This window comes from Microcebus murinus, chromosome 2 (assembly GCF_040939455.1).
Source record: "Microcebus murinus isolate Inina chromosome 2, M.murinus_Inina_mat1.0, whole genome shotgun sequence".
NCBI lineage: Eukaryota > Metazoa > Chordata > Mammalia > Primates > Cheirogaleidae > Microcebus > Microcebus murinus.
The window spans coordinates 105883135-105907429 of NC_134105.1; the positions used below are offsets into that span (position 1 = coordinate 105883135).

The 24295-nt window shown below is 42.9% G+C and overlaps 1 protein-coding gene across 1 annotated transcript; it reads right to left on the minus strand.

The window, feature by feature from the left end:
- Window positions 1-20210, minus strand: FCRL2 (Fc receptor like 2). Its single transcript, XM_012748726.2, has 12 exons — window positions 20165-20210; window positions 19170-19190; window positions 13867-14130; window positions 13330-13614; window positions 11789-12076; window positions 11057-11335; window positions 10637-10753; window positions 4778-4805; window positions 4257-4342; window positions 3941-4006; window positions 2287-2318; window positions 1-2192 (listed from the first exon to the last, which is right to left on the minus strand). The coding sequence occupies exons 1-12, from the start codon at window positions 20193-20195 to the stop codon at window positions 2154-2156; spliced, it is 1536 nt and encodes a 511-aa protein (XP_012604180.2). The 5' UTR covers window positions 20196-20210; the 3' UTR covers window positions 1-2153.
- Window positions 20211-24295: the final 4085 nt, after the last annotated feature.

A 24295-nucleotide genomic window follows, 5' to 3' on the forward strand; every position in this document is an offset into this window, starting at 1 on the left:
TTTCAAATCAAAGGTGTAGTTTATTATATCTCAAACAAGAAGCAGAACATTTAATCAAAGTATGCGCCTAAACCATCCACACAGTTGTGCCATCTGAGCCAGTAGCTTGTTTATCCAGCAGTGAAAAAGCCTGGAGAGCAAGTGGCAATGAAATTATGAAAGGTGTTTTCCACAGCTTTTTGAGAATTGAATATTTTCCTTGCAAGAAGTGGTCCAAACCTTGGAAGAAGTGGTAGTCAGTTGGTGCAAGGTCTGGTGAATATGGTGGATGACAAAGATTTTCCAAGTCCAGCTGCTACAGTTTGAGCAGCGCGTTGTTTGTGCGACATGTGGTTGAGCATTGTCAAGAGGATTGGCCTGTCTCTATTGTCCAATCTCGGCTGCTTAATCACAAGCATCCTCATGGTTTCATCCAATTGATTGCAGTAGACATGTACTGTAATCTATTGACCAGGTTTCATGAAGCTGTAGTGGATAATACCAGCACTGGACCAACACACAGACACCTATTTTTTTGGTGAATATTTGGTTTTGGACTGTTTCAGCACTTCATCTTGATACAACGATTATGCCAAATGCTTGCGATTGTCAACAAGAACCCATTTTCATCACACGTAACAATATGGTGCAAAAATGGTTCGCCTTTAGGTTTGTTTGTTTTTTTTTCCACACAAGAGGAGGTTTATTTTCTGGCTAGCCAGGGTTCAAGCCCCAGAGCACCAACGCAGTGGCCACTCTCGCAGGCAAGGACCCGCCTTTATGTTATGACAGCAAAGAAAGGCAAGCTTCCAGACAATTTCCCTTCTGATGCTCATTTAATTCATGCGGTACCCATCTATCCAACTTCTTTACCTTGCCAATTTGTTTCAAATGGTTCAATATTGTTGGAATAGGAACTTCAAACCTAGCTGCTAATTCACACATGGATGAATTAGATGGATTCGCTTCCCCTACAGCTTTCAGTTCATCATTATCCGCCTTGGTCTCAGGTCACCTACGTGGCTCATTTTCAAGATTAAAATCACCAGAACAGAACTTCTCAGTCCTTCCCACACACTTCGTTGATATTTCAAGCTGTCTGCACTGCATTGGTTCCACGACCAAACTCATATTTGAAAAATCACGAATTTTTTACTTATCTATGATTTCACAAAAATTGCTCTAAAAGATTTGAAAGATAATCACAAGAAAAAATGTGTTGGAAAGACTGAGGATGGATATACCTTCACAATAAAAATAGAACAAGGGCCGGCGCGGTGGCTCACGCCTGTAATCCTAGCTCTCTGGGAGGCCGAGGCGGGCGGATTGCTCAAGGTCAGGAGCTCAAAACCAGCCTGAGCAAGAGCGAGACCCGTCTCTTCTATAAATAGAAAGAAATTAATTGGCCAACTGATATATATATAAAAAATTAGCCAGGCATGGTGGCACATGCCTGTAGTCCCAGCTACTCGAGAGGCTGAGGCAGAAGGATCGCTCGAGCCCAGGAGTTTGAGGTTGCTGTGAGCTAGGCTGACACCACAGCAGTCACTCTAGCCTGGGCAACAAAGCAAGACTCTGTCTCAAAAAAAAAAAAATAGAACAAGAATTGTCAAAGTGCTATGTCGCATAAATCAACTGTCATATTTATTATGCAAAGAAATAGTACATTTCATACTTAATAAGCTAGCACACTGATTCAGGCTGCTGTTTCCTCCTACAAACTTAACCCTCATGCTCTCATGAAGGCAAGAGGGAATTACATTTAAAACTTTGAGGTCTCTGGGGAAGATAAAAAAACAAATGAGTTCAGTTTGGGAAAGAAAGAACAACCCAGTAATAGATCCTGCTGTCATCATCACCTCAGAGTAGGTGAAGGTGAGACATTATATCCCTTGTTTATTCTTCTTTCCTCAACTCTTTGCACATTCATTATTTAAGAGAAGGTAGCAGAAATAATTTCTTTGTGCAGTGCCTGGATGTAGTAGCAGTTCAAGAATAGTCAATGGGTGAAAGAAGATGTCAGGGAAGGAACATGGTTAGAACAAGAATGATGACATGAGGTGGCCCCTGAAGCACATTCTGGCTGTGACAGGTGATGAGCCGTGAGCATTTTCATAAGGTTTTATGTGATGCCTGTCCTTGTAGCTGATCTTCTCCTCTGAGTCCTTCAACAGTTATGACTTCTTCACAGGAGAGTAGATGACCTGGGAGTCCTGGGAGAGACACCCGGGAATAAGGGTCTAAGTGAGCAAGAAGGAACATGGTAGAGGAAAGACAAATAGAGAGTTTCCAAGAAGTCTGGCTCACCTTGGTCTCCAGAGAGGGCCTTCTGGTGTTTGCTGTGGAGGAAAAATAAATAGTGCTGAGCTCTTGGGTTCCTGCTTAGACCTCACTCCCGGCTTTATGCCCCAGCGTATAGAACTGCTGTGTTTAATGTGTGGAATTCAGTCTTCTCCTGTTCTTCTGTAAAATCCTCTTTTAATGTTGCTTACTCTGAAGTCTGTCTACAACGCCATCCTTTCTCCAAGCCCTCCACCAACACTTATTAACAAAGCCCTTCCTCTCCCTGAGGCAACTTCCCACAGGTCATTTTCCTTATAATTTTTTTTTTCTTCTTGGCTTCTATGACTATTATACTGTTCTGTCAGGGCTCACTTTGTGTTATTCCTCTATATTCTATGGGTGCTTCACCTTGCTATATAGAAAAAACATTGGAGGCACAGATAAAAGAGGACACATCCTGAGTCATACAACAATTCGAGTCTGGCTACAAGGGTTGCTTAGTGATGTCTGCTTCTTTCTCCCTTCTTTCCATGTGTGCCTAGTGGGCCTGAATCTCCTTCTCTCCCCTAACTGCAGATGTACACCTAGAGGGCTTGAAAGATAAGCATCCAGTGAAAATGATTGTACTTTTTGATTCTGCTGGGCTGGTCACAGACAGAGAAGGAGAATGATGGGGTAATCAGCTCTATAGGAAGCTGCAGTGGAAGCCTAGCTGCTAAGCAAGGCTAGCAGAAGACCCAGATTCAGAGGCTCAAAGAATAGCCAGATGACAACTGACCAGGAAACTGGCTGAGCTGCCAACAGCCACTGGCTCCACCAGAGGCAGCTGGGAGCAGAGACCAAAGGGCAGCTTTTAGGGTTGCAGTTTCAAGAGCACTGGAGCAGAAGCTTGAAGAACACAGCTCTGTACTGTTGCAGAATTATCATCTCAGTTCCTGCAAAGCTGCATGTCAAAGTGAAAATTCCCTATATCAGGTTGGTTGGTTCAGTGACTCTTCCGTTCTGTGGTCCTTTAAAAGAGGAACTTCATATCCCAAGAATGGAAAAACAAGCACCAGATATATTCTCCAGCAAACTGGTATTAACTGAGTAGCACCTAAGTGGACACATAGGTGCTACAGTAATAGGGTATTGGGGAGGTGGGAGGAGGGAGGGGGGCGGGTATATACATACATAATGAGTGAGATGTGCACCATCTGGGGGATGGTCATGATGGAGACTCAGACTTTTGGGGGGAGGGGGGGAAATGGGCATTTATTGAAACCTTAAAATCTGTACCCCCATAATATGCCAAAATAAAAAAAAAAATTAAAAAAAAAAAAGAAATGTGACTTCAATAAAAAAAAAAAAAGAGGAACTTCAATGACCCTCTTCATCTGACAGAATTCCTCCTGGACTTTAGACATTCTCACTCTTGCCTGATTCCCTCCCTTTGCCTTGTATCCCAGCTTCTCCCTGCCCATCTAATCCCATCTGAAAGAAGATTCATTGACCCATCTGCCTACACTTTTTTTAGTTTAGCTTCTCCACAAAAGCCTGCCTCCAGGTATCTCCTGTTCTCTCTTGGACCTGCCTATTTCATATCAAGGACAAGTGATGTATTGAAGCCTCTATTGCACACAGTGCATTACTCTCCTGGGAAGATGCTTCTGACAAGAACCACTTTGCAGTTTCTCACCTGAGTCTTCTGGCTGCTGGAAGCCCATGACCTCGGAATAAATCACATCCACACCTAGAGAATCCACTTCGGGGAGAAGACAAGAGTTCACAGATGTTTGTGGCCAAGGGATCAAACTTCATACACATCTTCCCAGTCCCTTGCTGCTTGACTATGTTGTTCCTCCCAACCCCATCATGATTCCAAAAGAGTCATTTATTTATTGAGAGTGACTGAGCTTCAGGGATTGGGGGATAGACCATCTCATGGTCTCTTTTCCTGCCCCCTCTCCCATTCCTACCCCAGCCCCAGATCTCCTCCCAGTGGGGAGACTCACCATTGACATACTCTGGCTGCAGATCCTCCATGGTGAAGAGTAGGCTGGGCTGCGTGGACTCTTGAGGGTTTGGGCTGGAAGCACCTCTGTGAGAAAGTGAACTAACTACATGAGAGTCCCCAGGGCAGTGAGTGAGAAGAGAGAGGAGAAAGGCTGGGGAAAGAAAGGGTAGAAGCCAGGCAGGCATGACTCTCTGCTTGGGTGAGTTATGGCCCTTCATGTATAGACTATCTTCTCTGATTTGGTCAAAATGTTCTGTTCTTCATCTTTGGCTTTTTGAAAAGTTATAAATAAGACAATGATACTACCCCAGATTCATTTCTGTTAAAGTCATGTGGATCATCCTTAAAAAAGTGTTCTGGTAGCATAAATGTAATGAAGTAGAGACATAAGTATTATAGAAAGGCACTATATAATCAAATAGCCTTGATCCCTATCTACAAACAGATAGTAATAGGTGTTTAAAACTGTGAATGAAGGAGCCCTCTAGAGTTGAAATTTTTATTAGGAAGAGTTCTCACCTGTGTGTATGAGTAGCAGAACTTTTTCCTGGAAAGCAGATAAAGGAACATTCATTTCAAGGGAGGAAGCTTTATCTCTTAAAGTTTTTATATGACTTAACCATGTATCCATCATCAGCTGATAAGATATAAGATATAAAATAGTAATCCAATTGCATTCCATCCAAATAGCTACTTATTTATTGCAACACTATTAGTTATTGATAGAATAATCCACTCTTTTTTTTTTCCCACTGATTTGAAATGACACTTCAAATATCAAACCCTGCACACATTAATCACAGTTTCTGGATTTGTTATTCTGTTCTATTTTCTCTTTGTCTATTCATGTACCAGTAATATGCTGGTTTAATTACTACAAAATATAATATACTTTAACTATTCATGGATCTAACTCTACCTTACTATTCTTCTGTTTTAGACTTTACATGGCCATGCTCAATTTTTTAAATGTTTTGATATTTGCTATACCTAGTCAATAGCAGTGGTCTTGGAGTTAGGCTTGATAGTATTAATAGCTTTATAAAACACACTAGGGTATCTCTTGCACATTAGTGATACAGAGAGATTTAGAACAAGAAACACAGCATACCACCATAGATGTATTAGGTGTATCTTCACAAGGAGTCCTCATAGTGGTCAAGGAGATATTGTCTAGTCCTCCAATTAAGTGCTCAGGAAGCAAGGCCACATAGATGGGTATAGGGGCAACCCCAGCTCAAAAACCTTATGCTTGTCTGGGCACGGTGGCTCACGCCTGCAATCCTAGCACTCTGGGAGTCCAAGGCAGGTGGATCGCTCAAGGTCAGGCATTCGAAACCAGCCTAAGCAAGAGTGAGACCCCGTCTCTACTAAAAATAGAAAGAAATTAATTGGTCAACTAAAAATATATAGAAAAAATTAGCCAGGCATAGTGGCACATGCCTATATTCCCAGCTACTTGGGAGGCTGAGGCAGAAGGACTGATTGGGCCCAGGAGTTTGAGGTTGCTGTGAGCTAGGCTGACACCACAGCACTCTAGCCCAGGCAACAGAGTGAGACTCTGTCACACAAAACAAAAACAAAAACAAACAAAAAAAAACCTTATGATTCTCAGAAATCAATACTTATGTGACACCTATGAGGGTAGGAGTGTACCTTCTAGAGGTCACCACTACAAGAGACATACTCAATTTCAAGACTTACATTGCATTTATGGATACCCCATTTGTGCTTCCCAGCAAACATTTATAATCCTGATCATAGTGCTCCCAGTTTAGATGCATTTCACCAATCAGGAAAAAAACACTGTTAGTAACATAGCCAATATTCCAACTTTACTAGGTTTTGAGAAAAATAGTGCTAGAAAATTAACTTTAGTTTCCCAAGGAGAAGGAAAAACTATAATTTTTTTGTTTAGCCTTCAAAAAAAGGAAAGACTACAGAATTTTCTACCAAGCCAAATTGTCATTCAAGCATAAGATAAAGAGGCACATATATTCAAACATGTATGAAATCAGTGTGTATGTTTCTAACAACTTCTTATTGAAGAAATTACTTTAAAATTAACTTTAGTCTACTATCTAAGCACTCTTAAATAATAACAAAAATTGAAGATACATTGATTCACTAAGAAAACCTCAAAAACATTCCAAAAAGTAGATATGCTACAAATAATATCCTCTGATCACAATGGAATTGGTAATTCATAATAAAAGTGTAAAAAAAATCTCCATAGGCCTATAACACAAATTTAAGGGAAGCAAGTCTTAAGCAATTGAATACATATGTGAAAATATATTTAAATATATAAGAAAAGGGAAAGACAATTAAATATCCAATTTTTTCAAAGAATAAGGCTAACAAAAACAAAAGGGAGCAACTAACAAAGACAAAATCAGAATTCTAGAATTAGAAAGCAAAATTGGGAGATTACAGTACAGGATATACAGGTGATCTATCTACATGGTTACATTTCATAGGGATGGCTCCCCACTTCTTGAGATGGACATTCCTGGACTGTAAAACTGGCAAGAGTCAGGAAGAAGATTTCTATCTCAAAGAGGTAGAGAAAGAATTTACAGGCTGGGCATGGTGGCTCAGGCCTGTAATCCTAGCTCTCTGGGAGGCTGAGGCAGGCGGATCACTCAAGGTCAGGAGTTGAAAACCAGCCTGAGCAAGAGCGAGACCCCGTCTCTACTATAAATAGAAAGAAATTAATTGGCCAACTGATATATATATATAAAAAATTAGCCGGGCATGATGGCCCATGCCTGTAGTCCCAGCTACTTGGGAGGCTGAGGCAGAAGGATTGCTTGAGCCCAGGAGTTTGAGTTTGCTGTGAGCTAGGCTGACGCCATGGCACTCTAGCCTGGGCAATAGAGTGAGACCCTGTCTAAAAAAAAAAAGTGATTAAAAATGTAATTTGTCTCAAAAAAAATAAAATGAATTTATAATTGTGAGTGTTCCAAAGTAATGCTCTAAGAAAAGGGAAGCGAGGACCTATAGGCAGGCCGAGGAGAACATTAAGGCCATCTTGGTCAGGGGAAGGTACCAAGTGCAGACACATGCCTAAGGAATCTTAAGGAGAGAGTCTGTGGTCATCTGCCTGAGTCAGGAGCTGCACATCTACAGGTAGGTGCAAGAGTGTGTGAGTGTTTCTTATAGACCAGACATGAGCCCTGTGGAAGAGAGGGCCAGCTTGAAGACATTTCAAAATTTGGCCAAGAGGACTGCTTAGAGGGGTAAGGACGTTCCAAAGTGAAGGCGGAAGGGAAGGGGGAGGAGGCCATGGATTCCCAGGAACTGAGGAGAGATGTTAAGGGCACCGCAGGAGAAAAATGAATCACCTGTCTCACAAGAAGAGTAGCCAATGTTCCACCTGTGACGCTCTGGAGAACCCATAAACACATACCCCAGGTAGGAACTGATTTGTTCAACCCACCAAGTCTGGAAAGTCAGCTTTTTTGGTGCCAGAGGTAATTAGCACCAACCGTGGAGGCTTCAAAAACAGAAGCAAGTTGAAGGAAACAGAAACATCAGACCAGGGTCCCTTTCCGCACTGCAGAAGTCTGGCCTGAATAGGGCCTGAGGTGGGCAGTGGGAAGTGAGTGCTTTAACTTAGGGATTCAGAGAGCTTTTAATCATCATTACATGGGACCAAACAACACTGATACTGAACAGGGACTCTTTGGAGAAGCTATGCTTTTGTTTTGTTCTCACTGTTCTTGTTTTGTTTGCATACAATTACATAGGAGTAAGTAGATAGTCTGTATCACATTGCAAAGCAATACATTTGGGCATGATCATGTGACTTATTTTGGCCATGGGACAATAACAAAAGTGACACATTCAGAGGATTGAAAAGTGGTTTTTTGTTTTTTTTTTTTTTTTTTAATGCAACAGACTGGCTTAATATGAAAAGTGTTTTTTATATTGCCCTCTCTTGGGCACATTATGGACTGAATGTATCCCCCCAAAATCCATATATTGAAGCCCTAATGCCCAATGTGACCAAGGCCTTTACAGAAGGAATTAAATTTAAGTGAGGTCATAAGGGTGGGACCCCGAAACAATAGGTTCAACGTCCTTATAAGAAGGGACACCAGAGAACTTGTTCTTTCTCTCCGCATGCACACAAGAAGTCACGTGAGCGCACGGCCAGATGGCAGCTGACTGCAAGCTGAGAGAAGAGACTTCAGAAGGAAACCTATCTTGCTGGCATCTGAATGTTGGACTTCCTAGCCTCCAGAACTATAAGAAAATTAATTTCCGTTGATGAAGTCACCCAGTCTGTGGTATTTTGTTATGGCAGCCCCAGTAGACCAATATAGACAACCTATGCTGTCTTCATAGAAAAGCACAACTATTCTCTTTTGCAAGTCTAGAATAGTTGAAGATAGCTCAGGTGTGTCATGCTGTAGATCTGAGGTGACTTTATTTTCTCATTTTGTGGGTGAGAAAGCAGAGCAGAGCTGGTTACCTGAAAGGCCATCTCACTGCCCAAAGAGCAATGATGAGGCGGGAGGTTCTAGAAAGGAATGAGAGCCTGTGAAAGTTATTCTGAGGATAGAACAGCAGGAAGGGATCCATTTGGTGTAATATCACAATTCCTTAGTCTTAGACTGTCTGTTTAAAAAAAACAGAACTTCCACTGGACTTGAGCACACTGGCTTAAATATTTACTATATGGGAAAAAATTAACTTCTAAAATTTCTTTCACTTGATAGAAGTAGGTAAGTGTAGGAAGGCATGTTGCAAGAGTGAAAAAGTTATTATTGGTATTCCTATGTATCCCATTCTTGCCCTTTACTTGATAGCTTCAATACTGAAATATGAAACTTATGAGAGGTGAATAGTTAAAGTCAGGACCTGCAACAAAGTTAGGTTTGAGGCATTTGAGTCAGGCCGATAAGGAGTCTGGTCTTAGCTCTGCCCTCTACTGGCCAAGTGAGCACCGTGGACTGTTTAACTTTCCCAAGACAGTTAAACGTGGACAACAATTCACACCTAAAATAACTTATGATAATTACAGATAATATATGTAAACTTGCCATACATAATTGACCCAATAATTGGTCATTGGCAACTCTTTTTGACTGGGGTAGAATATTAATAGAGATCAGTAGAAGTCACTCAGAAGGATTCTCTAAATTCTTGACCTTGAAAATAATATATTACAAAAAGATATAGTCAGGCTGAAAATGCCAAAACCACAGCAGCATTAAGAAAGTGTTGGTTATAAAAGGTGGATGCCTTTAAGCCTCCAGTAATGGTTAACAAAGAAATTGAACAGACCCCTCTCGTAAGGACAACTAGAAATTCTGGGCAAAATATTTTTAAAAGTCTATTTCTAGGCATTGAAGAGGCAATAACAAAGTGAGGAGTCACGGAGACAAGAGAGGAGAGAGACTCAGGGAGAGTCTGGCTTCTGGAACCACTTGTTCCACGGGGCATTTGCTGGTTCTGGAGAGGACCCCCTGGGGGCTTCTGCTTTTGAGAGTCTTGTGGGGTTTGGGGACGTGGATTGGAACTCATGGAAGTGTGTATGAAAATTTTTGAAATATGGTTGCAAATTCTTGGACAGTTCTCCCATTTAAAGGTGCAGGCTGTGCTCTCCTCCCTTTATCTGATCAGGTTTGGGAAGCACTAGGACACTGTAAAATTTTGCTAGAAGCGACACTACATCACAATTTTAAAACTGCTGGATAAAAGGTATTGCAGATTCACTACCGCATTTGCTTTTGGAGCCTGAGCCAACATGTCAAAAGTCTACTCCCTTGAGGTCTTTGTGCTGTGACCTTAAGGTCATCCAGGCCACATCAAGAGTCTACGTGTATGTGCTTTCGTTGACAGTCTAGATCCTGCCCTAGAGCCAGCATCGACCACCAGACACGTGGGTGGAGATGGCTCCTTGTGATTGATAGAAGGGATCCAAGAATTCAAAGAGGAGTCAGTGCTCTTGTCATGAGCAGGTGAACTAACAGGAAATGGATTAAGGGAAAAGATTATATTCAATTGATTCTAGTTCCTTTAAATATAGGCCCTTGTTACATTTTACTCCATCATGTACAAACTGTCTATTGAAAATTATCAAAGGACATTTAACAATTAAACTTTTTAATTTAAAAGTCAAGCATGCAGGAATGTGTGAATATTTTAATCTCAAGTGACTGCACGCAGCAGACAGTGACATATTGTAAAATAGTAGTATGGCAACATCGCCCATTGCGTGGAATGGGAAGCCTAGGATGAAATTATTGGATTTTGGAAGGTTTTCTTTTCTGTCTCCTTTCTTTTTTTCTTGCAAATCTAATCTATATCACTGATGGAAAAGGTCACGGCAGAATAGGGAAAACACAACAAATAGTAGATACCAACCTGATATCTTGTGGCACCTGTGATAAGATAGCACAACACCACCAGTGAAAGCAAGGACACCAAACAGTCCCCCAAGAACTCTGGCTATGACAAAGTCTCTTCTATAGCCACCAGCCTCTAAGGGAAGAAATCAGTGCTTCAGTCCCAGAGGGTAAAGACTTGGGCCCTTCTTATCATACTGTGTGGAAATGGTAAATACAAATGCATGCAAGAGGTCATTTAAGTATACTCTGTGTGCTTCAGGTTATTGTGGGGAAAAGAAAAGCAACTAGACACTGGGATCACCTTCTCCCCTGCTCCCCAACAGCAGACACCTCCAGGACACTCCCTATCTTCTGAAACCCCAATATGGTACCAATAAAGACTGGTGGGACAGAGCCATTGATCACCATACTCCGTATGCAGATACCACCAACACACCTGAGATAGACAGTGTCACCACCTCACTGCGCTGGGCCCCCAGGCCATTGTCAGCCTCACAAGAGTAGTTTCCAGAATGTTCTGCAGTCAGAGAGAGGTTGAAGGACGCTCCTCCTCCAGAGGGGGCCGAGCTATTCCCCAGGGTGACATCCTCATGATAGAACCGGTACAGGATCGGGGGAGAACCTCTCAGGGCCTCACAGCGAAGCTCCACCACGTCCCCCTCCACAGCCTGGGCCCGGGGAGCTGTGATGGTGAGGACAGGGCTGGACGCTGGAACTGACAGACACAGAGGGGCTATCAGAGAAAATCTGTGATGCTGCAATAGATTCACAAACTCCCACTCTAAGGTCTCAGCAAAGGGCCTGGTCCCTTGGGCATTGTGCATTCCTTCCATTTTCACATCTCCACTAGAGCAATCAGAGGTAATTTTTTCAGCAATGTATTTAAAACTTTGGGAGGAATATTAATGCTGGGGTACTGTCTAGAGAAGTGGTCGTTACTGTTTGCATCTTATTTTTTTCTTACACCAATTGAGCCTTCTTTATACTTCTACAAAAAGAAAGATGTCAGCAGCTTAACTTGCAAGGATAGCTCAGTTACAAATTGGTTTTAGTTCTCCACAGCACTGAGCCCGGGCCGCAGGGACCTCCTGGAATTTCCTCATGGCTCCTGGGTACAGTGACCTTGCTTTTGGAATTTCTGGTCCAGATGAATGAGGGTGTAACTCACTTCTCACAAGGATATTCACCACCTTGCTCTGGATGGGCTCATGGCCATTGTCAGCTGTACAGTAATATCCACCAGCATCACTCTCCCTCACAGCCAGGATGTTCAGCTCTGCTGTCAGAGAATGCTGGGTCTTCTTTCCCAGACTGGGTCCTGTGGCCTCTCTGTGCCAGGAGAATGTGATCTTTCCCGTGCCCTCAGCCACCGAGCAGAGCAGGTCTAGATTCCCTCCTTCAATCACCTGTCCCGCAGGGACCCGGGTCTCCAAGCTTACATTAGAGATGGGGATTCCTAGATGGATATAAGATAACAGGTAAGAATCCTGACTATGGGAAACTCTGGGAATCGGGGTAGACTGAGTCTACTCTCTAATGCAAGCAATGGGAATATGGGTATAGCATATGTAATCCACTATGAGTATTCCTATAGAGGTAGGGAATCCATGACAATTTTTTTTTGAAAAATGTAGATACAGATACTTGTATGTTCTAACTCTAATCCTTGCTAATTTCATGGGTAGAGATCATTTAAGAATTTGTGATAGCTTTAAGAAACAATGGTGATATAGCACCTCTTGTGTATTCCTGGATACAGCTGGAGCCCATTCTACTAAGTGAAGTATCTCAAAAATGGAAAAACCAGCACCACATGTACTCACCAGCAAATTGGTATTAGCGAATCAACACCTAAGTGGACATATAGGAGTAACATCTAACGGGTGTCGGGAGAATGGGAGGGGGGAGGAGGGGATGGGTATATACAACCACAACGAGTAAGATGTGCAACATTTGGGGGATGGACATGCTTGAAGCTCTGACTTGAGGGAGAAGGGAGGGCATGGGCAATATATGTAACCTTAACACATGTACCCCCATAATACGCTAAAATTAAATAAATAAATAAATAATTTGTGATAGATCATCCACTCCACGAGACAGGAAACTTTAATTTTTTTTTTTTTTTTGATGAGTCACTGTACAGACAGATGCCTTTTGCACAGAATGAAGATAGACACCGGTAGCATCGGTCCTACCTCGGAAAAGGTATTGTTCCCAAGAGCAATCCCAGTTACAATTCCTCTATCATCCCCAGTTCCAAGGCTGAACAAATCACTACCTCTCCTCTGACCACTGTGTTCACTCTGCTCTCTGCTCTCTCTGACGCTACCTTTAGCTCCGCATGCTGTAGCACCACGTTGCCTCCTAGTTCAAGCTATGTTGCAGTGAGAGTGTGCGGAGCCATGCAGAGAACCCGTGCCTTGCCTCTCAAAGCACCCAGCCCACTGCTAAATGCACAGTCAGTGATCAATGAAGACTTAATCAATGAACATTACTTAACTAATAAAAGAGAAAAGGCTTATCAGGGGAGTAGTCTATTCCTTTTTCTCACGAAGGGAGACGCCAGGAGTAATCTGAGAGTTTCTGTAGCCCAATTCCCACTTTCCTCAAGGGCAAGAGTTGCACAGAGAAACAAAAAGCCCAGCCGCCCAGCTGAAGCTACAGCGCTTCTCTCCTCCTCCCAGGCTCAGCCCCATGCATACTTACTCCGCACATGAATCTTGGATTGGGGGCTCTGTTTTCTGATCCTGGGCGTCACAGTCCCTGCCTCACACCAGTAAGACCCTGAGTCTTCGGTCCTCGTTGCAGGGATCTGGAGCTCTGGGGAACTGCTCCAGCCTGATCCCAGGGCCCGGCTGCCTCTGAAGAAGCGAAACTGGAGCTGGACCTTTGACTTCTGTGGGTGGAGCCGGGTCTCACAGGTCAGGGCCACTGGACCCCCCTCGATGGGCTGGAAGGAGCTGGCTGTCAGCACAGGATGTTGAAATAGCTCTAGAGAGAAAGGTCACAACATTGCCCAGAGCAGTGAGAATCCAGGGTTCCTGATAAAAAGCCCCTGGAGAGAAGTGACCGCAGGACATTCAGGGCCAGACGCATCTCGCCCATCGCGGCTCCCTTGCTGGTCAAACCACAAGCGCTCCAGTCCACATTTGCCCAGTGGGCAGCTTTCCCCTGTCAGGTACCCACCCTGCTCTGCTGCCACGGTTTCCTGCCCAGCCCGGCCCACAGGAGGAAAGGTTTTACCTTGGACTTCGATATTGACTGTTTGTGAAGTTTCTTCCCATGACTGGAATAGTCCACGTCCAGTAGCAGAACAGTGGTAGTTGCCACTGACACTCAAAGTTGCACTATGGATAGAGAAATCTGAGAATTCTTTTGAAGAAAAAAACATTTTTCCGTTCTTGTAGTAAGTCACCATCTCTATTTTCCAGTTCTTTTTTCCCTGGCATGTCAGAACTATTCTGTCTCCTTCAAAGACAGAAGGGGGCGCCAGGAAAGTCAGCCCATCTGCGAAAGAGTGAGGGAAACTGGAGTTACCATTTTTGCAGAGAACCCAGATGCCTGGGCTGCCTCCTCGGCAGTGGGATGCTCTCAGAGGCATCTACATCTTTAGATAAGACGGACATTGCAACCCGTGCCTTAATTACTAACGGCTACATCCCATTTTTCCTGAGGAGGTATCTTAGCTCGGGCTGCTATAACAAAAAAAAAAAAAACATAAACTGGGTGGCTTATGAACAACAGAAATTTATTCCTCACAGTTCTGGAGGTTGGAGGTCTAAGGTCAGAGTGCCAGCATGGTTGAGTTCTTGGAAGGGCCTCTTCCGGGTTGCAGACTGCAGACTTTTCACTGTATCTTCACACGGTAGATGAAGCACTAGCTCGCTCACCGGCCACCTCTTCTTATAAGAGCATTAATCCCATTCACGAGGGGTCCACCCCATGACCACCTCCCAAAGGCCCCACCTCCAAATACCATCACATTGGGATTAGGGGTTCCACATATGAATTTGAGGGGGACACAAACATTCAGTGGGTGTCAAGGTAAACATAACTTTTTACACGCAGAGAGGCGTGTTCTGCTGAGGCTCCCTACCCTTAGCTGTCTCCACTGGTGACGTCACACAGGGGACCCTTGTCCTCAGTGGGCACTTTACTTTCCCATCTCCCATGCCTTCATCCAGCCCTCAGAGCTCTGCACTGTCCTGTGAATTCAGTCCCTTCCCTTCTTCTTGCCTCACCAGATGAAACCTCCACGTGGTCTGCATTACTGAGGAATGCGCCAGTTACTGGAATAAGGTCCAATATCTTTAATTCTCAGAACTTTCCACTTGAAGGCTTTCCGAAAATTTTCATTCAGTGTATAACAAAGTAGAGGTTACTTTTAATCCAAGACTTGGTTCCTAGAGACTGATCATTTTGAGAAAAAAAGTCACTGCCTATGACAAATGTCATCCCCAGGGGCTGCTTTCCTTAGATTGGCCACAGGTTCTCTACTTTCTACCCTGTCAGTTCACTTATGTATGGCACGGATTGTGTTCTGTGTTTATGACATTGCCATTGTATTTTAGGATTATAGTTGAGGATTTTGACCTTAAGGTGAGGAACTATGTTATACTCAAATAAAAATCTTCTCCCTATCACTATTCAATTGTACCATGACTGTCAGATTTGGATGTGTAGTGGAAGGAAGCAGAGATCCATCAAGTAAGAGATATGATGGCTCACAAAATACCACTGCAGAGCCCAAGCCAAAACACCACAAGTGACTTGTGGAATTGGAATTGGAATTGGAATATTTGAAAAAACGTATGGTCTGCTATTGGCTGTTCTAGGAGAATCAAAATTGCCTGTTGGACATTTGGTGGGAGGGGGATCTATTTTCTTTCTTTCTTTCTTTCTTTCTTTCTTTCTTTCTTTCTTTCTTTCTTTCTTTCTTTCTTTCTTTCTTTCTTTTCTTTCTTTCTTTTTTTTCTTTTCTCTTCTCCTCCCTCCCTCCCTCCCTCCCTCCCTCCCTCCCTCCCTCCCTCCCTCCCTCCCTCCCTTCCTTCCTTCCTTCCTTCCTTCCTTCCTTCCTTTCTTCCTTCCTTCTCTTTCTTTCTTTTTGAGAAAGAGTCTCACTCTGTTTCCCAGGCTAGAGTGCTGTGGCATCAGCCTAGCTCACAGCAACCTCAAACTCCTGGGCTCAAGTGATCCTCCTGCCTCAGCCTCACAAGTAGCTGGGACTACAGGTGCGCAACACCATGCCCAGCTAATTGTTTCTACTTTTAGTAGCGACAGGGTCTCCGCTGTTGCTCAGGCTGATCTTAAACTCTGGAGCTAAAGCAACCCTCCCACCTTGGCCTCCCAGAGTGCTAGGATTATAGGCGTGAGTCTCCTAGTCCAGCTGACAATCTGTTTTCTAATGAAATTAGAAAGTAGGTTGCAGAAACAATTAATTCAAGATTTTTGCCCTCCTTCACAGATTGAGGCTAGATCCCACAGGAACTCTGCTGTGGGACTTGCAATCAAGCCGACTTTTAAGCCACTTGTACAGTCTTTATCCAGAAACAGGAAAAATTCCTGGGGAGAATGCTGTTGGGGAAAGGAGGGTGGGGAGTCAGGGTTAGAGACGCTATTGAAAAGGCACCAGATGGGCAGCCTCCCAGGCTCTGGGCTTGCTAAGTGAGCCTGGGGGTTTCACTGCTTGTAAAGAGGCAGACCACCAGGTGGAGAGGGAGCAGAGGGTGGAGAGTAGTGGGAGTGGCTGGCACTGAATCTGAAACTGCAACCAGCAAGGGGGGGGGGGCAGCAGGGGAGCTGACTGCAGCTCTGGGGAGGAACCACCTGGGGCATGGTCGCAAACCTGGAGGGCCCAGAAGTGAAGTAGCAGGCAGAGTGTCCCCTCGCCTAGGGTCACTGAGGGATTCTGGTGCTCAGAATGTTTAACCCAATGAAGAGCCGGATCACACTGTGCTGAATCCAAGTCTGCTATTATTAGCTGATAGTGGACAGAGCACTTTACTCTCTGTACCTCGATTTCTCACCTGAGAAATGGAACGATGGCAAGTGTTTGCCTCTTGAGGCTGTTTTAAGGGTTCTGTGAGGTAAGTGTTCAGCTGTGCTTGCATACATGCACAAAAGGACCACTCGATCAGTTACGGATTGTCACAACCTTGAGAGGAATGTCCTTATTGCTGAAGCTGACAATGACTGAGGAAGAAGAAGAGGCCATCATGACTGTACTTCAAGAGCAACCAAAACAATGGGCTTCAATCCGTGAGATGGGGAGGACCTGGGAGGCTGAAGAAGTGAAAGTGACTTGAGGTCAAAGCCTCCCAGAGCAACGTGCTAGCAGGTAGAGAGAAGTTGGTCCACATCTTCCACCAGGGAACCCAACGGAGTCAGAATGGAGTTTGTAATGGAGTGTGTAGCCACTTGCGTCCAGGGTGGCTGCGACCACCCGGATGCCCACTGCCTGGCAGATCGGAGGCCTCAGCAGAAGTGTGGCTGGCTCTTCACTGGCTGTCATTGTGAGGGTTCTAATCTGTGCACACTTTTAGTGGAGTGAAAGGCATCGGAGGCCCTGGAGAAGCCGGGTGATGAAGCCCTAATGCTGACTCCTCCATCCTCAGGGAGTTCCAAATCCTCCAGCAAGTAGGACTGATGGAGAAGGACAGACACAGCCAGGCTGAGACGATCTACACCTACAGAGGCACCCGATAGAATCTTGCTGACCCCCAGAGGTACAGAAAAATCCAACTGGGGGAGACAATGGTAGGAGGCGGGAAGAAGGTTAAGTTATGAAACCCTTAGGTTGAGCAAATCTCGGGGGAAGATGTATGCAGCTGAAGAATTCCTTTTTTACAAGAATGTCAATGAAAAATTTCTTTACTAGAACAGCAGCAAGAGCAAGAGACAAGCAGTATTTCTCAGAGGTTTGCGCAGGTGGTGAGTGCAGCTTACGGGTGGGGCGAGGAGCAGGAAATGGCCGCGGTGGCAGGAGTGGAGAGAGAAGGCCTTTTTCAGTTGCTGTGCTGAGTGGCATTTTCACATGTTGCATGGGAGTGAAATTCTCAACAGGCCAGAGACTGTTCACAGGAGTCCAGAATGGGGTTCAGAGGCTAAGCGACCGGCCGGCCCGCACAGCAGGTATATAGCAAAGACACGATTTGAGACTCGCTTTTCAGGCGATGTAACTCCTGCTCTTTTCACGACCTTGGACTGAACTAAGTTCCCTTGTATCCTTTTTTTAAAAGGAGAGATCTCAAAGTTCTGGAGAACATTCCCATCCCAGCTTTCTGAGACGCTCCTGAGCAGGGAGAGGAAAGAAAGTAGAGTGGCCATTGCCCTGTTCTCTGAGTGTCCATGACTGACTCATTCCAGGAGCCTGCCCACACCTCACTGAGACTGAGTAACAGCACGGTTCCCACTCCCAGCCAGAAACCACCTGGGCTCTGACTGAGGTTTCCTCTAAATTTCCCTCCAGACAGGAAGGGAGCTGATGCATGTCATGAGGTCGGGCTCGGCGTGGGAAAGGGAGGATGTGAGACACAAGACACGTTCCTGAGCACCCTGCAGGCCAGGGCCCCTGCGGGTCTCCCTGCCGCCCCCTTCCCTTTGAGGTGAGACAGGGATCTGCTTGTCCCAGCACAGTTCCTTAGAGCCCAGGCTCCCTTGGGCACGCAAGGGGACAATTCTCTCTTTCTTTAGATTTAGTCTTGGCTCATGGGGAGATTCACCATGTAGAATAAAACATTTTTCTCATTGACTTCCTTTACTGAGCACAACTTTCAATCAAAAAGGGTGAGATAAAATCAGTTTTAGTCACTCGACTTTAGAAAAGTAACACAAGTATTTAAAAAGTCAGAACTAAAGAATAAATCTAGAGCAGGGGTTGACAAACTGTAGCCTGTAAGCCAGTCAGCCACCTGTTTTTGGTAAAAAAAAAAAAAAAAAAAAAAAGGTGTTTCTGGAACACAGCCATGCCCATTTACATACGGTCTGTAGTGGCTTTCCTGGTACAATGACAGTGCTGGGTGGTTACGGCAGACACCTGAAAAGCCTAAACTACTTAGTCTCTGGCCTTTTACAGAAAAAGTTGGCTGACTCCTGATCTGGACCTAGAAAAGCAATGATGGCCCATGTTTAGTCTGACCATGCAGAGGTTTATAGCCCTGCAGCCCTGAGATTTTTCCTCTGTGGATAACTGTTTTCAGAGCTTGAGGATATTCAGTATCAGCCAGACGAAATTGAGGAATTATAGTCCCATGGTCAAGAAAACAATTCTCTCTAAACTGCCCTCCTCTCCAGTCTGCACACCTTCCTTTCGATGTTACTGCCCTTCCTACACCTGGGCTTTTAGCGAAGGGCAAGCATCTGGGGCTTAGAGAAGGCTAGGTGGGGCCCGCTCACCCGGGCATGTGACCTCAGAACGGGTGAGCAGTTCTGAGGGAGATACCCTTGGACCTCTGCACACTCTTTCTAGGGCCACTTCTGCAGGGCCCTGTGGTGGCCAGGCGGCTGATGTATGAGAGACAGAGAACAGCAAAGACAGAAGGACTCACCTGCCTGTGCACTGGCTGGAGCTGTGAGGGAATCAAAGGTCAGAGGTTAGCACGGAGCACTTGCCCTGATAATCCAGAAATGTATGTGACTCTGATAAATTGATCAAAAACTTCTTTGCATCTTTTACTCCTTTTTTACTCCCCCCCTCCCTCATCACCAACAAGTCAATTTCCCTCCGACACACTCTTAACCCTCATTCATTGGGCGACCACAAGACAAGTTGCAAACTCATCCTTTCACCAAAAGGATTGAAAAGAATATGCACATTGAATACTTCATGATTCTTTCCTTCATTTCATTTTCCTTCCCCCTCCCCGCCACTGTCCCTGGCACCCACGCTGTTTAACTGGTAGACACACTGCTACACGACAATGTGGTCACAAAGGGTTCACAAAGAAACACGCATAGCGAACGAGACCTATGAGAGTTGAGCCCGCTCTAAATCAATCCCTTTGTTCAGGCCATATTTTACATGAGAGCCCTTTTATTCCAGTAACAAATATTTCCATGCCTACAGAGTGTAGAGAAAAGAATCTTATTTCCCAGTAGCAGCCCTCATCTTCCCCATAGCCCGTGATTAAACAGAGGAACATTAGCAAAGGGTCTCAGTACAGTTTCCGAGCCCAGATCTTACAGAAATGACGGTGTGAACAATTGGTTGTCATGGAGGAGAGAGGCAGTATTAAGCTCAGAAATTAGGAACATTTTATTTAAGAGAACATAGTATTACTCAATGAGATCTAAGATAACAAAACAGAAGTTCATAATCAGCAAGTGGTAAAGTTGCCTGCCTCGAACATTAAGGATTAGAACAAGCTGCAATTTGATTTTCCTCCGTCCCACTGGTTTTCGGCTGTCCCTGAAGCCTAAGCTGGAATCCAAGACCTGAGCGTCCCCACTGGTCCCTGGGCCCTGATAAAACCCCAGACTGTTCAGGACCTGGAGACCTCATCCTGTTGCCTCCTCAGTTCTAATTCAAAATTATTGAACTCACCAAGGATGACCAGCAATGACCACAGCAGCATGAGGACCTGATTCAGCTATGTGAGAAGAAATGCTCTCTCAGCCTGCTACCAGCTGGGGCCTGTGAGTAGAAGATGAATTGTTTTGTATAATTAGCAAAAAAAGGAAGTAGAAGAGCCCAGAAAACTTTTGTCAGTCTCTCTTATCCTGCAGTTAGTAGCCAAGAGAATTAAATATAATCCTCTCTATGCCAGAGAAATTCTACACCTCGACACTACGATGATAACTAACACTTATATACAGGTCTTAATGAATTGGACACAGTCCTAAGTACCATATGCTTACAAAGTTATTTAATATCTCCAGCAAGCTTCTGAAGTCAACACTATCCCTTTTATACAGTTGAGTAAAGGCAAATGTCTTAGTCCATTTGGGCTGCTATAAGAAAAATATCTTAGACTGAGTAATTTATAAACAACATAAATTTATTGCTCACAGTTCTAGAGCATGAGAAGTAAAAGATCAAGGCACCAGCAGGTTCCATGTCTGGTGAGAGCCTGTTCCTCATAAATAGTGCCTTCTCTGTGTCCTCACATGCCAGAAAGGATGAAGCTCCCTCAAACCTCTTTTATAAGGGATACTAATCCCCTTCATGAGGGTTCCACTGCCACAACTTAATCAACTCCTAAAGGCCCACCTTTATTACTACTGCATAGAGGATGAAGTTCAACATATGAATTTTGGGGAACACAAACCTAAAGACCATAGCAGCAAGTAAGATGGCCAAGATCAATATGGCCAATTTCTAGTAGTAACAAGGCTGGGATTCAAACCCAGACAGTCCAATTCCACAGTCTAGCTCTTAAACAGTGTGCTATAGCACCATGATATATTGCTTCTCTCTCTCTCTCTTTTTTTTTTTTACCGACTTCATTGTTCTTTAAATCAGATTTGTTTTAATATGCTTTTTTAAAATTTCAAAATGTTAAGTGTGTACAAATGTTTTAGGTTACATGGATGATTTATGTAATGCTTGCATGCTGGCTATAGGTGTGACCATGACTCAAATAGCTTTCATGATACCCATTAGGTTGGCTTATTCCCCACCTCTCCTTTACCCTCCCCCCTACCCCCCTGGTGGCTTTCCACTGAGTTTTACTTCCCTCTGTGCACTTCTGTGCTCATAGGTTAGTTCCAATTTAATAGTGAGTATGTATGGTGTTTGTTTTTCCATTCTGGAGATATTTATTTAGGAGAATAGTCTCCAGTTCCATCCAGATTGTTGCAAAAGATATTATTAATTCATCTTTTATGCTTCAGTAGTACTCGATGGTGTACATAAGCCACGTTTCACTAATCCACTCATGAATTGATGGGCACTTGGATTGATTCCACATCTTTGCAATTGTGAATTGTGCTGCAATAAACATTTGAGTTCTGGTGTTTTTTTTGATAAAGTGACTTTTTTTCCTATGGGTAAATATGCAGTATCCGGATTGCTCTTTGAGGAACCTCCGTGGTGTTTTCCAGAGAGGTTATACTAATGTGCAGTCCCAGTAACAATGCATAAATATATTATTCCTAGTTATTTTATTTTCTTTGTAGCTATTGTGAATGGTGTTGAGTCTTTGACCCTCGGCTTGACTGTTATTGGTATATAGAAGTGCTACTGTACATTGATTTTGCATCCTGAGACTCTGCTAAATTTATTTATCAATTCCAGGAGACTCTTGGTGGAATTTTTGGGGTTCGCTGAATATAAGATCATATTGTTAGTGAAGAACAATGGTTTCACCTCCTCTTTTCTGATTTGAGTACCCTTAATATTCTTCTCTAGCCTAGTTGCCCTGGCCAGGACTTCCAGCACTATGTTGAATAGTACTGGTGGGAGTGAGCATCCTTGTCCTGTTCCAGCTCTTAGGGGGAATGTTTTCAACTTTTCCTCATTCAGTATGATGTTGGCTGTGGGTTTGTCATATATAGTTTTTATAATTCTGAGATATTTTCTTTCTGTGCCTACTATGTTGAGGGTTTTGGTCATGAAAAGGTGCTGGATTTTATCAAATGCTTTTTCTGCATCTTGTGAGATGACCATATGATCTTTGTTTTTGCTTTTGTTTATGTAGTGAGTCATGTTTATTGATTTACGTATGTTCAACCATCCTTGTATCCCTGGGATGAAGCCTGCTTGTTTCTGGTAGAGTATTTTTTGATGTGCAGTTGAATTTGCTTTGCTAGTATTTTATTGAGGATTTTTGCATCTACATTTATATTGCATTTATTTTGCATTTATATATATATATTTATTGCATTTATATATACATTATATATAAATGTATATATAATTTATATATACATATACATACATACATATACATGTATATATAATTTATATACATATACATGTATATATAATTTATATACATATATACATTATAATATATATGATGTATATATATTGCATTTATATTTACATTTATTTTGCATCTACATTTATAAGGGATATTGGTCTATAGTTCTCTTTTTTCCTTGTGTCATTTCCTGGCTTTAGTATTAAGGTGATACTGGCTTCATACAATGAATTAGGGAGGATTTCCTCCTTCTAAATATTATGTAATATTTTCTGTATTATGGATATTAGATCTTCTTTGTAGGTCTGATAGAATTCAGGGTGAATCCATCTGGTCCAGGGCTTTTTTGTTATTCTTTTGGGGAGGATTTTTATTACCGATTTGATCTCACTCATCATTATTGGTCTGTTAAGGAGGTCTGTTTCTTCTTAGTTAGTTTTGGGAGGTTGTGTGTCTTCAGAAACTTGTCCATTTCCTCTATATTCTCTGTTTGGGCACATAGAGATTTATGTAGTATTCATAAATGATATTTTATATTTCTTCAGTGTCAGTTATAATGTTACTTTTCTCCTTTCAGATTGAGATTATTTGGGTTCTTTATCTTCTATTCCTGGTTAATCTAGCGTCTTCCTGGTTAATCTTCCTGGTTAATCAATCTAGAGTCTATTGATTTTGTTTATCTTTTCAAAGAACCAACCTTTTGTTTTATTAATCATATATATATATAGTTCTCCAATGTATTTAGTATGCTCTGACCTATGTTATTTCTTTTCTTCTCCTTGCTTTGGGTGGTTTGTTCTTCCTTTTCTAGTTCCTTGAGGTGTGACATTAAGTTTTCAGTTTGTGATCTTTCTCTCTTTTTGATATAGGCAGTTAGAGCTATGAATTTTCCCCTGAGAAATACTTTTGCTGTGCCCCATAGATTTTGATAGCTTGTGTCCCCTTTGTCATTCAGTTTAAAGAATTTTTTGACTTCCACCATAATTTCGTTCTTGAATGAATAACCTTTCAGCAGAAGATGGTTTAATTTCCATGACTTTGAATAGGTTTGAGTGTTGTTCTTGTGATTGATGTCTAGTTTTATTCTGCTATGGTCTCAGAAGGTACATGATGTGATTATAACTTTTTTAAATTTGTTGAGACCTGTTTTATGTCCTAAGATATGATCAATCTTGGAGAACGTCCCATGTGCTGCTGAGAGGAATGTGCATTCTGTCGTTTTGGGGTAGAATGTTCTGTAAATGTTTGTTAGTTACACTTGATTTAGAGTTTGGTTTAAATTCATTATTTCATTATTTATTTTCTGATTAGATGATTTATCCAGCTCTGACACTGGGGTATTGAGGTCCTTGGCAATTATGATGGTACTATTTATTTCTTTGCTTAGCTCTAATAATATTTGCTTTATGTATCTGGGAGCTCATGCATTGGGTGCATATATGTTTAGCATTGTTATGTCTTCTTGCTGGATAGCTCCCTTTACTATTATATAATGACACTCTTTGTCTGTCTTTACCTTTTTTGGCTTAAAATCAATTTTATATGATATGAAAATGGCTACACCTGCTTTTTTATGATTTCTATTTGCATGGAATATTTTTTTACTCTGCTTTCACATCGAGTCTGTGTATCCTTGTGGTTTAGATGTGTTTCCTGGAAGCAGTAGATACTTGGGTTGTGTTTTATCATCCATTCAGCCAGCTTATGTCTTTTGAGAGGAGCATTCAGTAGGTTAATGTTAATTGATAGAATTGATATATGGGATATTGGTCTGTTCATCTTGTTGGGTAGTCCCTTATTGCTTTATTTTA

What these genes read in the sequence shown, in the direction of transcription:
- FCRL2 (XM_012748726.2), bottom strand. Translation starts at nt 20,195, where the DNA reads ATGCTGCTGTGGTCATTGCTGGTCATCCTTG. An exon ending in GGTGAATATCCTTGTGAGAA is followed by an intron (nt 11,336 to 11,788) that starts GTGAGTTACACC and finishes TGTGTCTGTCAG; the next exon opens with TTCCAGCGTCCAGCCCTGTC. An exon ending in CAGGTGCCACAAGATATCAG is followed by an intron (nt 4,806 to 10,636) that starts GTTGGTATCTAC and finishes TCTGCTTTCCAG; the next exon opens with GAAAAAGTTCTGCTACTCAT.